Raw genomic sequence first — 18,531 nt, forward strand, 5'->3', positions numbered from 1 at the left:
CAGAGTTATCATCCTTTGATCTGTTTACATGAGATAACCAGATGCTCCGCAGGGCGCAGCTTTATACGACCGCAGAGGTTGAACCCTGAACAGTTGGGGCAAGTATGGACACAACATTCAAGCTGGATTCAGCTCTAAATTTGGATTGTGATTAAATAGTTGACACAGCATAGGTTTCTGACACAGAATTAATGTGTTCTAATGAACTTAAATTTTTTGTTTTCTCTTAGAGCAATTCACTATGCTGTTGAATATTAATCCTCTCAAAAAAATGTTTGAAGAAATTTTCTTTTTATTTATGAAATTTCAAATGAGAAAAATTGAACCCAATTTTTTTAATCACATCCCCCTTTCCCTTATTCCAAAACTAATCTCAATTAAAATTTCTAATGGAGTTTGCAACAATAACTACTCATTTAAATACATCATAATATATTAAGATGTAAAAAAAACTGCTTGTTATCACTGAATGGTAAAGATTATTTAAATTTATCAGTTGGTAGTAAAAAGTGAATATACATTGTATATTGTATATAACAAAGATTTAAGTTGATTCTGGACAAAGAAAGATAACTCCAATTAAAAAATATTCTTGCTATTGCACAATATTGTGAAATTAGATATTTCTTGTTGATTCTGGACAAAGAAAGATAACTCCAATTAAAAAAAATTCTTGCTATTGCACAATATTGTGAAATTAGATATTTCTTGCTTACTATTCTGGACAAAGAAAGATAACTCTAATTAAAAAAAAATTTGCTATTTCACAATATTGTGAAATTAGATATTTCTTGCCATTGCGCAATACTGTGCAATTGAAAAGACTTGCTATTGCACAATACTTAATATAATAATTTTAGATCCTGATTTGGACCAACTTGAAAACTTGGCCCATAATCAAAAATCTAAGAACATGTTTGGATTCAGCATATCAAAGAACCCCAAGATTTCAATTTTGTTAAAATCAAACTAAGTTTAATTTTGGACCCTTTGGACTTTAATGTAGACCAATTTGAAAACAGGACAAACCAGATGCTCCGCAGGGCGTAGCTTTATACAACCGCAGAGGTTGAACCCTGAACGGTTGGGGCAAGTATGGACACAACATTCAAGCTGGATTCCACTCTAAATTTGGATTGTGATTAAATAGTTGACACAGCATAGGTTTCTGACACAGAATGAATGTATTCAAATGAACTTAAAATTTTTGTTTTCTCTTAGAGCAATTCACTATGCTGTTGAATATTAATCCTCTCAAAAAAATGTTTGAAGAAATTTTCTTTTTATTTATGAAATTTCAAATGAGAAAAATTGAACCCAATTTTTTATTCACATCCCCCTTTCCCTTATTCCAAAACTAATTTCAATTAAAATATTCTAATGGAGTTTGCAACAATTACTACTCATTTAAATACATCATAAAATATTAAGATGTAAAAAAACTGCTTATTATCACTGAATGGTAAAGATTATTTAAATTTACCAGTTGGTAGTAAAAAGTGAATATACATTGTATATTGTATATAACAAAGATTTAAGTTGATTCTGGACAAAGAAAGATAACTCCAATTAAAAAAAATTCTTGCAGATATTTCTTGCTTACTATACTGGACAAAGAAAGATAACTCTTAATTAAAAAAAAATTTGCTATTTCACAATATTGTGAAATTAGATATTTCTTGCCATTGCACAATACTGTGCAATTGAAAAGACTTGCTATTGCACAATACTTAATATAATAATTTTAGATCCTGATTTGGACCAACTTGAAAACTGGGCCCATAATCAAAAATCTAAGTACATGTTTAGATTCAGCATATCAAAGAGGCCCAAGAATTTATTTTTTGTTAAAATCAAACTTAGTTTAATTTTGGACCCTTTGCACTTTAATTTAGACCAATTTTAAAACTGGGCCAAAAATTAAGAATCTACATACACAGTTAGATTTGGCCTATCAAAGAACCCCAATTATTCAATTTTTGATGAAATCAAACAATGTTTAATTTTGGACCCCAATTTGGGCCAACTTGAAAACTGGGCCAATAATCAAAAATCTAAGTACATTTTTAGATTCAGCATATCAAAGAACCCCAAGGTTTCAATTTTTGTTAAAATCAAACTAAGTTTAATTTTGGACCCTTTGGACCTTAATGTAGACCAATTTGAAAACGGGACCAAAAATTAAGAATCTACATACACAGTTAGATTCGGCATATTAAAGAACCCCAAATATTCAATTTTGATGAAATCAAACAAAGTTTAATTTTGGACCCTTTGGGCCCCTTTTTCCTTAACTGTTGGGACCAAAACTCCCAAAATCAATACCAACCTTCCTTTTATAGTCATAAACCTTATGTTTAAATTTCATAGATTTCTATTTACTTATACTAACGCTATGGTGCGAAAACCAAGAAAAATGCTTATTTGGGTCCCTTTTTGGCCCCTAATTCCTAAACTGTTGGGACCGAAACTCCCAAAATCAATACCAACCTTCCTTTTGTGGTCATAAACATTGTGTTTAAATTTCATTGATTTCTATTCACTTTAACTAAAGTTATTGTGCGAAAACCAAGAATAATGCTTATTTGGGCCCTTTTTTGGCCCCTAATTCCTAAACTGTTGAAACCAAAACTCCCAAAATCAATCCCAACCTTTCTTTTGTGGTCATAAACCTTGTGTCAAAATTTCATAGATTTCTATTAACTTAAACTAAAGTTATAGTGCGAAAACCAAGAAAATGCTTATTTGGGCCCTTTTTGGCCCCTAATTCCTAAAATGTTGGGACCAAAACTCCCAAAATCAATACCAGCCTTCCTTTTATGGTCATAAACCTTGTGTTAAAATTTCATAGATTTCTATTCACTTTTACTAAAGTTAGAGTGCGAAAACTAAAAGTATTCGGACGACGACGACGACGACGACGACGACGACGCCAACGTGATAGCAATATACGACGAAAATTTTTTCAAAATTTGCGGTCGTATAAAAATGAAGAATCTACATACACAGATTTGGCATATCAAAGAACCCCATATATTCAATTTTTGATGAAATCAAACAAAGTTTAATTTTGGACCCCGATTTGGACCAACTTGAAAACGGGGCCAATAATCAAGAATCTAAGTACATTTTTAGATTCAGCATATCAAAGAACCCAACCGATTCATTTTTTGTCAAAATCAAACTAAGTTAAATTTTGGACCCTTTGGACCTAAATGTAAACCAATTTGAAAACGGGACCAAAAGTTAAGAATTTACATACACAGTTAGATTCAGCATATCAAAGAACCCCAATTATTCAATTTTGATAAAATCAAACAAAGTTTAATTTTGGACCCTTTGGGCCCCTTATTTCTAAACTGTTGGGACCAAATCTCCCAAAATCAATACCAACCTTCCTTTTATGGTCATAAACCTTGTGTTTAAATTTCATAGATTTCTATTTACTTATACTAACGTTATGGTGCAAAAACCAAGATAAATGCTAATTTGGGCCCTTTTTTGGCCCCTAATTCCTAAACTGTTGAAACCAAAACTCCCAAAATCAATACCAACCTTCCTTTTGTGGTCATAAACCTTGTGTTAAAATTTCATAGATTTCTATTCACTTTTACTAAAGTTAGAGTGCGAAAACTAAAAGTATTCGGACGACGACGACGACGCCAGTATGATAGCAATATACGACGAAAAATTTTTCAAATTTTGCGGTCGTATAAAAATCAAACCCATTTTTACACACTCTTTTTTCCATAAAATACAAGATTATTACCATGGTTTTTTTTTGTTAACATGACTTGAAAGGAGAACCAGAATAGTATATTTTCATGGTATTAAATATGTTTACATACAAAACAATATTTGCATAAAATACTTGCTGGATCCATAATGTATATGTAATGAACAAAGAAATAGTGCATACACCTAATAAAGGTTATCTAGAAAATACTATGTACCTAAAAAAGAAAACATCTTTTTAACCACGCGGGGTCAACTTCCAAATTGTTGGGTATACGGGGATGTGCCAAAAATATGGGTCATAATTTTGCGAGATTTTATATAAGAATGACCCTCCTTTTTAATGACATCCGATATCAAAATGCATTTATGTTTGATAACTGTATATTGATTTGGGGTATGATCTACATATCATATATAAATATGCTAAATTGAGAATCTTACATTATAAAATATATGTGCACCAAACGATGTCAATTCATATATAAAAACTTAAGGGTAGCTGGTATATTTCTGAATTATGAGTGATGATGAGTTAGTGCTTATATTTAAGCACGGCCGGCGCACGGCCGGGTCATATCTTAAATATTGTATATAAGTATAGGTCATTCTTTCTTAAATTTTTATATAACTATAGGTATTGAATTTCAGTGAATGTTATATTAAAATGGGTACGTTTTTTTAGGCAAAAATGGAACACCCCTACCAAAAAAATATCGAAGTTACCCCCCGTGTTTTTAACCCTATCAATCCAAAGATTTTTTTTTTTTTTTTTTCAGAATTTGCATTTTGTACAGACTAACATTCCTTGATATCAAAACTAAATGGGGAATGTGTCCATAGGACACAGATGATGCCCCCTTTCATATCATACCAAGTTAAAAAGGGACATAACTGAAAAAAAGGTTGACATGTCAGATACAGATTCATAAATAAACTGTTATCACAGAGATTTTTTGTAATTTTGATTATGCAAATGTTGAAATCAAAATAGCAATGCTTTAACATCTTACACAAGTAATGCAAATATTCAAAGTCAATGAATCATGACTGAGTTAAATGTAAAATAAGCAAAATTTTCAAAGTCAATAGACCATGACTGAGGGGGCAGGGCCAAATAATCTGCATGGTAATGAGATGTGCCAATGCTTATACAACTGCATACTAAATATGATTGACCTACTACTTGCGGTTCACCATGAACTAGACTTAATCACAAACTAATACATTGTTGAAGCCAGAAACAGCATACCTATGTCTTGCTTTTTTACTCTGTCAAGGCCAGACAAAAAATGGCACCACATGCATAATTTACTTCTCCAAGATACCTACCACCTATGTTTACAAAATTCATTGGGATATAGCATTTTTGGAATCAGCCCTAAATTTATAAAATCTGTAAAAGTAAAACTAACCTGCTGAAAGGTGGCCATAAGATCCACTAGCACTGGAGCTGCGTGAATTATTCTGGTGCATATAGGGTGTGAGATGTAGTGATCCTTCAGAGCTCCTGGTCAGGCTCTGGATGTCAAGGTAATCAGAGATAGGAGAATGAGAAAGAGCTCGTTTTCTACTACTTTTACCAATGATACTAGGCCTAGGACTTGTCAGTCGAGAACCTAAATAAAAAACAAATCTCACAACATTACAATAACTTTCTTGAACTTGTTTATTATTTTTTAAAGACTATAATAATGTGGCAGCTAATAAACTATCCAAAGATAAAAGGGAAGGACTGTAAATTGCTACAACATGAGGGCCCAGGACTTATCTATTACAGATTTAGACTGTCATATATCTTAGCAATACAGTTTAATAATCAAACTAACCTGGTTTTTATGTTTAAACCAATGCTGCATTAGTTCAACTGATGCAAATTTTGTGCTGTGATCTGGCCCAAATATTGTCAACCCTTGAGGGGGAAAATGGATGGCACCATAAAAGATGTTTAACCACGCCACATTCTGTATGTCCTTTGTTGCTGTGTACCATATTTGATTCCCTTTATTATTTTGTATTATATTCAACCTTTTAGGCCTTTCAAAGCTTACTAAGTTACTATGTGGTATTGGTTTTTCTAAATGATGAAGGCCATATTTAAATTTCTTTTCATAAAGACTTGGGTTTTCCCCTGTGGTATAGTTATACTATTTATAAGTTCAAGACTGGTTAGTGAGAGTAGTTTTATAATGAGTTCTTGTTTTGATTATAAATATAGATGGGTAAAATATGCACATAATATACTTTGGCGGTTCAAAAGGTGGGGTCCCGTTATATTATATAAAGAAAATTTGTGGGTGTCATTGTTTTACTTATTATACCAAGGATTTAGTAAAGAAATGTTTTAAATTCGGACAAGCATGGCGAGGGAGGATTAAAGTGATCTGATCTGTAGCTGTAAACTTTTATATCATTTGGACTCTGGTAGAGAGTTGTCTCATTGCCAATCTATACCACATCTAATTTCTACGATGTCTATATTATCATTACAATATTCACTTGAAAGGTACTAACTTTCAACGGAACCGGGTAAAGTAATGCTGCCACTTCCTGGAGTAGGAGGGATATCTCCAAATAAACTCCTCCCACTTTGTGATGCATGACTAGGTGGGTAATCTCCATATAATGAGCTGGGAACACTGGGATAGCCTGTAAACAGAAAGTATTAAGTCCGTATAAATCAATATAGTCAAAAGATTGATTTTGTCAGGTTGTATGAACAAATGTTTGGTTTTTTTTAATTTTGTTTATACTTTTTTTAACACAAAGTTAACTTCTTTATATTAGCTGATGACATTCAAGTGTATAATTTGGAATACAATAATCTTCAACTGTCATGTTACTCTGAACTGAAATTCTAATATAGCTATGAACTAGAAAAACTCTATGTTAGCAAAACATTTACAACAAGCATGACTTTAGATTTTAATCTCATGCATTCAACAATAATTTTCTTCATAATAGAGTACAAGCAAAGATAATTAATGAGAATTGTTTTTCTATAAACCAGATATCCCTGATTTGAAATCAGACCAAGATGTCAAATGTTGCAAACTAATACATTTAAAAATTAGGATTTTTTTTCTCATGAGGCAGCTATTGATATTAATGTTTTTGGAATATGTATAAAATAAATGGTTCATAGTAGTCAAATATAATATTTGTGTGTATAGCTAACCATATTGACTCAATTCAGATAAAATAGTGTTTTAAGATTTTCTGGTGACAGAGTTAAACAGTCATGCTTATGTTTACAACTTAAAAATATTAAAATGTTTGGTTTAATGAATTTATCTTAAAAGTTCTGTTTCTTTCTTTGCCTTTTATTGTTGTTTGTATAATTTTATAGTTCAAATAAGATCTATCTTGCATCCTCACCTTGATGTCCTATTGTTTGGGATAGTCTGCTGTATTCTAAGGAATAAAGAAAAATAAAATGTGTCAATTTCTTCAAGTTTTATCTTGTTATTAAATTTACTTTTTATTCAAATTGCTATCAGACATGTTAGAATTTCTACTACAGTAGGGGCATAAAAAGAGGAGAGATAAACAGACAAAAAGATCTACAGAGGAATAAACAATTAGACAAGGTATTGCAGTATACCATTCACTGTGAGTGTCAGTAAAATTAAAGTCAATACAGAAATTTGAATTATTTCCCCAATGGAAAGATAGATATTTCTTTCTTAAAGTACATGTAATACAACATATTACAATTTCAATAATATGGTCATGGTCAATAAACATGTATACCAATACCTACCAGGCTTTCAAGGCTTTAGATGCACTGTCTTTTATGTACAAAATATTACATAATATCAGTATGATAAATTACAAAACACATGCAAGGTGAGTACCGTGACATGTAGAAAGGTTTCTCTTCTTTGGTTGGAGTGTGGTGTTTGGTTGCTATCTCACTGACAATTACACCATATCTCATTTTACTTAAATTGAATATTTCAGCAGAAATAATATACCTTGATCTAATAATGCTTGTCTGTATCTGTTATAATCTGCAAGAACAAAGCATATTTTCATTACAATATAAGCAAATTCTTTTCTATCTTGAAATAAGTTACAGCTATTTGTTCGTATCAAAGTTCAGTAACCTATTAGAACTAATATTGGCCATGCAGAGCCTCTCAAGTCAAGTTGCAACTTTAATATTTGAAGTTTCATAGTGTAAGTTCCAACCTATTTTTATTGCCAAGCCTTGAAATAGGTTTGAGAAAGCCTGGACATAAGTCTTGTATTTTTTTTAATCTAAGTTCATTTATATGTTTTGGAGTTCAGTTTTACTTTCATTTTCACTGGATTAGTACAAATTTTTATTTAGGGCCTGCTGAGGCACACCTTGGGATCTTCTAGTTGCATTTGAAGACCTATTGGTGGCCTCGGCTGTTTTCTGCTCTTTGGTCAGGTTGTTATCTCTTTGAAGTATTCCCTATTTCCCATTTTATCTATAACTTCAATAAGTGAGAATAACAAACATTACATAATCCCTAATATATATGACTTCATTTTCATAATTCTACAAATCAGTACCTGGTAAACTAGCAGGACTATATCTTCTCTGACCCAAATGACCTGGCTGATAGTAACTACGCTGTAACTGTTCTAAATGGATTCGAGCTGCAAGGTTTGTCACAGGCTCTCCAGGGGATAGCTGACTTCTCATACTAAATAAGGACACATCAGAATGAGAGGGGCTGGTTGCTAGACTGAAATCAGAACATAACTTATATTGTACATATTTCAATGGAAATCAATTATTCTTAATGACCTGTTTACAATGCTTTAAATCTTTGAAATACTAATGATTTTCTACCCTAGGAATGGATAACTGTCTTTCCATTTTGAATCTTCCTCAGAGTTCAGTATTTTTGTGATTTTTTTTTTACTTTTCAGACATGACTTAGCAGCATTTGGCAAAACATTATGGAGTTTTGGGTCCTTTATTTGGTCTTGTTATCTTTTGATTCCAGCATCACTAGGGAGTCTTTTGTAAATGAAACAAAGTGTTTGGCATTCATATTTGTATTCCTAAGTATCTATGCTTAGTTGAGTTATAAGTTATATCAGACTTGTGTTGCTGCTGGGTTTTTTAGCTTCAAGTATTATTTATGTGTCTATTTATTGATTCAGCAATGAAAACAGGAATCTCAAATATACTTGTAAACAATATTTCTTAATTGTTTGTTTTCATGTGTTACTTTTCAGACACAGGAGTAGATGAAATCTTTATAGAATAAATTAAAACAACAAACAGTAATCAACTTGATATCTTTGTACATGTCATATCCATCAAGACACCAATTGTCTGTATGTGTCATCAGAGAATAATAACAGTAGGTATAAATCTAATGTAATCTTGTGTTTTACTTCTGGCTAAAACATATGCTGTGTGGTATTGTCTCAAACACCCATACTTCAATATCATTTACTATCTTAAAGTACATGCATCCATTAATTATGGTAAACAAAAGCTCAGAATATTAACAGATATCTATTAAAGTCTTTCTGTTTATTTCATTGAATAGTATTGTATTTAGTCTTGAATATTAAGAAAAGGTAGAAGACAGGAATCCCCACCTTAAGGAGAGTGTAATATGTAAACAATGAGGCTATATTTTCACTATATCTAATTGACTCTGTCTTTTTTTTTATGTTAGGCAGATACAAAAGGGGGCAGTATTCGTGGGTATCAATTTTCGTGAAAACTTGCATATTCATGGATATTTTATTTCGTGGTTTTGCAAATCTCTAAACATCGCTATTGAAAATATGATTTTCGTTGAATATTTGAATTCGTGGTTCACTTGTACCCACAAAACCAATGAAAATTGGTATCCAACAAATAATAATGAATCCACAGTACCCATGTATAGATATGGATGATAGTTATATAGGAGGCCAGTGGAAGAAATGCTAGGCTTTATGACACTTACCCATGTATGGGATGATGATATGGTGATGGTTGAGGCCAGTTGTACCGCCCTTCCAGAGTTCCAGAATTCAATGGTATAGGAGCATTGACAGGGTAAGGTAATTGGTATGGTAGGTTGAAACCTGTAATATTATATATAATTATTCATGAATGCATTTTCTAAATTCAAATAATGATTTGACCAAAATCAAGTAAATAATTTTACCCCAAAAAAGATCCAGTCTACATAGAATTATTGTCAGTGTTCAACTTCATAAATGAGTTCCCTAGGTTCAGGATTTCTGAGAGTTCTAGAAAAGTTGTATCATTGAATCATTTTAATTAGCAATCATATCACATATTTTATTGATTAGAGATTGCAAGGAAAAGTAATACTTGGCCAAGGAAGGTGAAGACCAGCTATCATTTATCCTTTGCTCTTAAATGACTGAATGTTACCCTTACAAATAAAGTAACATCTGAGAAACTCTACGTCAGTCATTGAAAACATTCTGGGAGTAAGTTGTTTTACATTCTTTCATTTCTGGTATTTTTATTACTGACTATTAAAGAATTGGTTTTGTTCATTGTGTATGCTGTACAGTGACCTACAGTTACTTTACTCAATGTACTACACTTCCTTATTTTATATTGAAACAAAAATGGTAATTGTTTAACAAAATGGAAATTAAAAAGACAATATTTATCTTTCTCACCAAACTGAATGTAACTTTTGGATAATTTTTCTTAAACAGTAATAATTAATTTAGCTTAAAATATACGACTTTTAGTTGTTTTTTTCCTTTTTCATGTACATATATAGAAGTTGGTGAAGTTCTGGTTTCTGTTTATGTTCCTTTTCTCTGGTGCTAAGCATGCTTAGCTATACTTGGATACTTGGAAATCTTTCTTACTACAACAAGGAGATTTAGCAGGCGCTTGAATACAACAAGGAAGCAGATGACTACTTGGTGAGTCTTATTTATAGCTAATATTGAATTTACAAGTTTATTACCTGAATAAGGGGATTCAAACAATCCATTTCTTGGATCAATAAGAGGAGGAAAGCCGAAATATGATGGAGGGAACCTAGGATCCCTTAGGTCTCGTGGATCACGTGTATCTACATTTGGCGGATGGGGTGTCGGTCCAACACCTCGATCAACTGTCTCGATCTCAGTTTCACGACTCTTTGTGGTTGTGGTAGGTTCTTCGTCAACCCTAGTCAGGTGACAGCTTGGCGGGCGGCTAGCCAACAATGTTCTCCTAGACTTCTGTAGTGTTTCTGCTGTAAAATAAAGAATCTATAAATATCTTTGTTGACATGAAGTTATTACAGTATGTCAATAATTTTCTCAAAATGTGCAACAATAGTGTTATAGCCATGCAGGAATTGAATTTTTTGGAAAATATATCCTGATGACATTTGTGTAGTACACATTCACTATGGTTTCAGAGGTTCTTTTTATTATGTTATGATGTTTTTTGTTACTGAATTATTAGGTGTTTATTCTCTTATACGAAAGCAGTTTGCAAAAAAATAAATTTCAACAATAATTTAAATCATTGTAAATTCAGAAACTATATATTGCTTCACTTATTACTACGATTGGATTTGGAAGAAATAGTTATGTCTTACTTTTTGACTCTGTCAGAGCAAGACAAAAACCTTGCACTAATTTCTGAATTTCCAGTATCTTTTTTCTAAATCAACCATAAATTCTAAATATTCATTGTAATGAATTTCCAGAAGATATTCTGCAGAATATGGGATTTGTACTGGTATTATGATATTATGAAAATGTACAGAAATATTCTCACAGGCTAAATTACTTGTCATTTTTTTTTTATATAAACATGGATGATAAATCACCAGAGTCTTAAGAGTGTAACCTTTTTCAACTCTAATATACAGCTCATCTCAAATACTGTAATGATGCAATGTTTTTTTTTTACTTCTGCTTAACAATATCTTTTTAGGAACGATGGGCATCCTCCCCTTCAAGGACATATAGTATATAGTAATTATGTATATGAACTGGCTGTGGCATCGATAGCGCAATAGGAAGTCCTGTAATTTACATTTTTGGGGTAAAAATATTCTTCAGATTTCATTTTTTTTTCAAAATTTCTATTTTTACAATGATTTATAGAAAGTATTTTGTAATGCGATTTTAGGAAAAGACTAACTATTTCGAAAATCTTCATACATTTTGTCATACAGTATAAGAGAATAAACACCTAATAATTCTGTGTGTGTATCAGATATCAGAATGAGAGTGTATAATTATTGCGATATTACCAAGTCCGTTGCATTATTTGCATTAATAAATACATTGCAATAATTTTTCATTTTACTATTCACAGGAAAGATTAAATTACTAAAGGCATCTATAATTAGAAACACTGATGAATAAATTTTAATTTACAATGAATTAAATAATGGTTGTCAATCACATTTCAAAATATTTTGAATTAGAATTCTAAAGGCTATCATTAAAAAATATTTTGACCCAGTAATTAAACTGTAAGTAAATATTTCATTTAAAATAAACCATTACAAATTATAGAAAAAACATGGTTGTCAATTTTTAAGGGTGATTTTTTAATTTTTTTAATATATGGTAGATCAACAACTTGTTTGACTAATGCAATCCTTATTTGTCCCAATACTCAGATGCTACTGGCCATTTCTATCTCTCAGTGTTAACCTTTGTTTTTAAAGGCTTTAATAAAAAATATGCAGTGTTTTAAATTGCATTATGTACCCAAAAAAAGTAAGATGATCCCAATGGGAGGACTTATAGCTTTTATTAAAGGCACTACCTTTTAGGTAGCTCTATACATCTCACACATACCTTTTCTATCTGATTTTTTTTTAAAGTTAAAAAGAAAATTCTTTCAGTGTAAAAAAACAGCCAGCCCTATTTAATCTTGTCGTTCAATCTAAATTAAACTTTTATTGCATGAATCATATTTAAATTTTTCGTCAATTCAAATTTTTCTAATTCAGATGTCATTTAAATTGTTTTTGTACCATGAACTTTATCAAGAACGGAATCTAAAATTAACATGAAAATATTAAAATTCTGAGCAAGACAAAATGTAATTAATCTTTGCACAGCAAAGATTATAGTGAATTTGTAATTGACAAAACTACTAAAACAGTCAAGGCCGACCAAGGTAAGATAAATAGGCGAGTTCAATGGCACTTTACCTTACCACATTGTGTTCATTTCTTTTGTGGGCTTAATGGTGAGGAAAGGGCAAAAGTAGGTAAACCAAACTATGATGACCAAAGGCTATTATATTTAACAGGCTATTATTTCAACTTTTTTAATTATGGAATTTGAATAATTTCTTGTGCTTGAAATTTTTAATAAACATAGAATTTATTAACAATTTCAAGCCCAAGAAAATTATGCAATTTCCGAAATTAAAAATTAATTAAAAATAATTCCAAGTTGAAATAAATTTGCCTGTTTATTTATGCATTATTCTGATATCTTCAATGCAGCATTGCATCAAGTCTTTAAAACAATTGTGATAATATATTTAAGCTTAACATATATATCAAATATCAAGTCTCCTCAACTGAAAAGTTGGTACCACAAAAACCATGAATACTTTAATATGCAACTTTACAAGGGGAAATAACTCAGAACAAAATATATGCTATAAAAAATCATTTATGACTGTACATTTAACATTTTTAAAACCAATGCTTTTAGAAAACATTTTCTTTAATTGTAAACTATTTATAAAAATATTGTTGTTGGTTTAAAAGATAAAGACCTGCATGGTTGGGATTTTACCCAACTTCAGTTCAATATACATTTATAGGGTGATTTCGATTTTATAACACCTCGATGAATTTGATGATTGAAAGAAATTTCGGACCTAAATAAACAAACACACAAACATTTGACTTAATATCAATACTGAAGATGTGCATGTTTTAAAGTTATTTATTGTAGTTTCTAAGAAAAAAGGATGGAAGTAAAATCCCGGGATAGATTATAAGATAAACAAACAGATAGATCTAACCACCAGTTTACCCTTTAGAATGGTATATATTACTGTAAATTTAGAAATTATTGCGTGCATTTATAATTGCGATTTTGTCATTTTGATTAAAATGAGATTTTATTTTTTGCGATATTCAGAAAAATCCTGTTTGATTCATATAATAAATTTCAAATTGTGAGTTTTAATTATTACGATTATCACCCTGTCACATTTTTCACAATTATAAAAACATATGGCAATAATTTCTGAAATTACAGTACTAAAAAACTCCTTTGAAAACATTGTACTAGTACAGCTCCCCATCAAGTAAAAGCCAGGTAAAAGTGGAGGTACAACCAGATGCCTAGATCTTGTTTCCCAATTAATTCAAAAATGCATCAAATGCAACAAACTGCACTTTCTACAGTGCAATAAAATGCAGAGATGCATATCAGACAGTAATAGCATGTAACATCAATTAATTTGACATAAAGTACACAGACTTGGATAACACATTTCTCCAGGGTTTGTTCTCTACACTAGAATAGATTTTATGAGTTACTTTTCAGTCTTGATTTTTATTACTCATACAATTGTGTTTGTGACAGATAATTGTTTTTCCGTAACAATTATTGTGTGATTTATCTATACCATTTAAAACATATAAACCAAATCTTACTTTTATACAAATTTCAGGAAAAAGTGCTAAATATTGAATTTCAATTATCTAGTAAAAAACATTGAAAAAAGAAAGATATTGGGTATAAAAGTGATGCAATAATATTTCAGCATACACCAGTACAGGGTCACAGAGAAAAAGTTTAACAGGACCTTTAATATAAGTTGCATGAGTTATCAAATCAGCCTATTTAGAAAACATTTAGATCACCAGGATTGAATGTATTGTCTGCTATTCTTAGATCATCATTTATGCTATCATGATGAAAACAGACAGACAGGTGGACGGAGTGCAAACCTAAAGTCCTTCAACTTTATTGGTCAGGGGACTAGAAAGATAGCCTGTAAGATCATACTGCTATTGTACAATATGATTGACTTTTTAATGCTTTATTTCCAGTGGTAAATATTTTATATATCAATGGCACATCAAGGACTTCCATCTTATTTATAGACATTTTTTTAAATGAAGAGGTCAATCAATCATGAATGGCCCATTAAACCAGTTACTAGTGATTGGTTTCTTAGATTGTACAATCTAAATATGATAACTGTGGTAATTTTGAACATGAGGACCGAATTCCTTTCACTGAGTTACAGCTATTCTGAAAACACTCCCTTATAAACACCTCTCCCCATCTCTAAAAAAAAGTTTTAATACAAACAAACCAGGTTCACCTCTTACTGAAACAGTCATTTCCTGTCTAAAGAAATGTAATAATCACTTTCTTTATGTTTTTGTAAAGAATTATTAAGATATTTCCCTCCCTTTTATTAAAATAACATATGTCTATTTTATGGCATTTTTATAGGCTTCATGTGTTTTTTATTATGTTCCACTAGGAAGTAAGGCTATTACACTAAATACCATAATTTCAACATGGAACTGTGTGAAAACAACATGTCATTCTAAAATTCTTTAGAGGATCAATGCAGCTGTGTTAAATTTTTGCTCTCAATGTGATTTTTTTTAAAGTAAAAATAACAAATCTTCAAAAAGTCCAGAAAAAAAAATATTTTATAGTGTGAGGAATAATAGTTGTGTTTAAAATTTTAGGGTATGAATTGAAACCTGTTGGAGTTTATTACACAAAAAATGTTCTCTATTTGAAATTTTACTAACATAAATTCAGTCTGTAAAAATGGAGAAAACTTTATAAAGATATTCCATAAAAGGTGTAGTCCAAGACTGCTTTGATATCTGACCATGTGTTAGTATTATTTCTCTGACATCGGACGGTCTATGGACATGTTTAAATGTCAGAAATAGTTTGAGATGACTTTGACACAGTGATGGCCTGTTTCAAGGAGTTGGGTCAGTGTTGTCTTGCTTTGGGCGACTTGTTGGTGCCACAGTGAGTGGCAGACTTGAAACAAGTGTTGATTGACTTTTAATTGTGTAGATATCTTGGACTTTTTAAGTGGTGTATGTTGTGTTGATGTCTTAGTGACATATACCTCACATATCCTATTAATTGATAACTTATTTTACAGTGTCATGTACATGGAAGTACTGTTACCAAACTCAGATCTGACAGTATGACAAGGTAACTGAACTATCTTGTTTAGGTCAGCTGGTCCATACTTCAACATATACATGATGCCCAACGGCAAGCTGTCTCCATACGTCACTGACAATATTCACAACAAGTTCTCTATTTTTCCTTGCAATGTATTATTTTTTCAAAGATTCAAAGCTTACAAACAGGACCATTGCAATCCATGTTAATGAACCGTTTTTATTAAGGATTTGTTTGAAGATATGACATATCTGTTCACTAGAAATAATACTTTTCTGAAATACAACATAATTTAATCATCTCTCATTCATTAATTCAATTTAGATTTCTTAATTCATCTAAAAAGTAATAGAAGAATGTATCTGAGGATACCAATGCCCCTACTCAAGTTTTAAAAAGTTTAAAAGGGGCATAACTCTACAACAATAAGTGACTTAAACTGCCCTCATTTGAACTGCGTCTGCTCAGGTTCTTAGGATTTAATTTATTTGTTTCATCAAATTTTTAAATTTCACATTATATTTATTTGGTAAAACTGATTCCTTTCCTTATTCTTTTACATCATCATTTAATGTGTGCAGGCTCAAGTTGGCAAGTATTTCATCTCATTCTAGCTCATATTGGAATAATATCATAATAAACTTTCTTAAAAGCATGTGTTGTTAATTCAACCTGCATATAAGATATTTTATATTCCCATTCATTTACATTGAAATTTACATAGGTTAACCTATATAATGTATTGATCCAAACAATCCAAAGCCTTGGTACACTGTTCACATCTATGCACACTCAAGTAAGGTTCCTAAATTCAACTGAGTAATATGAACTTATCATAGAAACCAATATTAAAATTTTGTAAGTCAATCACTTCACGCATGTTTCTGGATCTACAAAAGACTCACCAGTGACGTTCAAAACAAAGAGTTTTGAAAGGGCCAAATAAAGAATGAAGCTGATTGATTATAAGATTGCTATATTAGTATGGACCAGATCTATTAAATGTAAAACTTTATTTGAAGTATTCAGGGAGTTGAAACATATCACCAGCAGCTAGATAAAATAAAACAGCCTGCTGGGACAACATCTTGCTCTTTCAAAAAATAAATATAGAAAGAATTTAGTCAGAAGCAGGATAACAGTTGCAATATTGGATAAGTAAACATGAACTTATTTAGGACTATTAGTTGTATAATAGATGACATACTTATGTTTAATTCTCATATAAGATATACAACCTACTAAACTTTTGAATATGTTTTTATGTATATATGTGACATATTTGCTTATTCATATTGCTGACTTATTTAATTCTACTATAGTGAGAAGTACTAATTTTATGGCATGTAGACATCTTACAATCTGTCAACATGACATAGTACCTTTAACACCATGGTGGAATTTTATTATACATCACACTCAATAATCATAGTACAAGGCTACATTCATGTCTTATAAAGTCTTGTAATTCTTGTACTTTGACAGTCACAATACTGGAACATTTTGTGGATTTTTCTAAAAAAAAATCAATCTTAAATATCCTTTTCATGAGCGTTTATTTTCTACATGACCAAAAACGAGAAGAGTCATAGTTTTCTATGTATTTTTTCAATTAAATTTTGTCAAACACAAAGACTGAGTACTTTTATATCACAACTCAAAACATTGATAATTTGTTTTAAAATATTTAGTATTTACAAATTAGGTAAGACTTTTTAATTCATTGACTATTAATTAATTACCAGATTCTACTGAGAAAATGTTTTCAGATTCCCCCAGTTTCAATCCTAAATGTTCTTTTAGGCTTTAATCTATTCTTGACCAAAAGATCTTTAGCTGTTTAGATTAATTACATACGTTTGATGGTCCTTTAAATTCAATGAACCGTTTTGACTTTTCAACTCTCTACACAACACTATACCACAATCTTATCAAACAGGAGTAATCATATTCAACAAAATGGTTGCTTGAAAAATATGAATGATGAGGTGCTCTAAATTTCTCCATGACAAATTTTCTTTTCATTTTGGATATATATAAGTTCATGTTTTCCTCTCGAATGTTTATGTTGTCTTTCAATAAATCCATTGGATGTAAGCTATTAATATCTTTGACTAGGAAGCTTTGAACTATCTTTCAGCAACTCACTAACTGCCTACTCTTAGTAAATGTTGATACTTTGTGTCTGAATGTCTTTTTATTAGTTGTGTTTTCTTGTGGTTTGTGTTCATCTGAGCCTTTTTCAATACATTTTTAAAGTTTGTTATAATATTCTGCTTTTAGACCAATGTTCTAAGAATGTGGATGGTTGAGACCCAGCAATAATGTTTTACCTCAAACAATATCATTTGTGCCCGTCCCAATTCAGAAGCCTCTAATTCAGTGGTAATTGTTGGTTATCATATGTTTGTTGTATTTTTTTTAAATGAATCAGGTAATTAGTTGTGTCCAGCCAGATTTTTGTACTCAAACTCGAAAATCAACCAATCAAATTGCTGGATTTCATGTTTCGAGCATGATTTTTGTGCTCCGAGCACTGAGTAAAGTTTTATGCCTTCAAGACCTGGCCTTTAATAGATTGGTATGCAGTTTTGATTTTTCTCATTTGAATGTTTCCTTTTTTTAAATTTTCTTCTCCTTGATCATGATAATTTTACATCCCAA

General features: G+C 31.0%; 1 protein-coding gene across 4 annotated transcripts in view; it reads right to left on the reverse strand.

The window, feature by feature from the left end:
* The window catches only part of LOC134707289 (zinc finger protein GLI4-like), a 98,382-nt gene that overhangs the window by 22,566 nt on the left and 57,285 nt on the right, over positions 1–18,531 (reverse strand). For all 4 annotated transcript variants that reach the window (XM_063566934.1, XM_063566933.1, XM_063566935.1 and 1 more), the window contains 7 exons: positions 10,677–10,949; positions 9,684–9,804; positions 8,281–8,456; positions 7,713–7,748; positions 7,114–7,149; positions 6,250–6,384; positions 5,151–5,354 (listed from right to left, as the gene is read on the reverse strand). In XM_063566934.1, the coding sequence (XP_063423004.1) occupies positions 5,151–5,354; positions 6,250–6,384; positions 7,114–7,149; positions 7,713–7,748; positions 8,281–8,456; positions 9,684–9,804; positions 10,677–10,949 (981 nt within the window). The remainder of the gene's footprint in view (positions 1–5,150; positions 5,355–6,249; positions 6,385–7,113; positions 7,150–7,712; positions 7,749–8,280; positions 8,457–9,683; positions 9,805–10,676; positions 10,950–18,531) is intronic.

This window comes from Mytilus trossulus, chromosome 2, assembly GCF_036588685.1.
Source record: "Mytilus trossulus isolate FHL-02 chromosome 2, PNRI_Mtr1.1.1.hap1, whole genome shotgun sequence".
Taxonomy (NCBI): Eukaryota; Metazoa; Mollusca; class Bivalvia; order Mytilida; family Mytilidae; genus Mytilus; species Mytilus trossulus.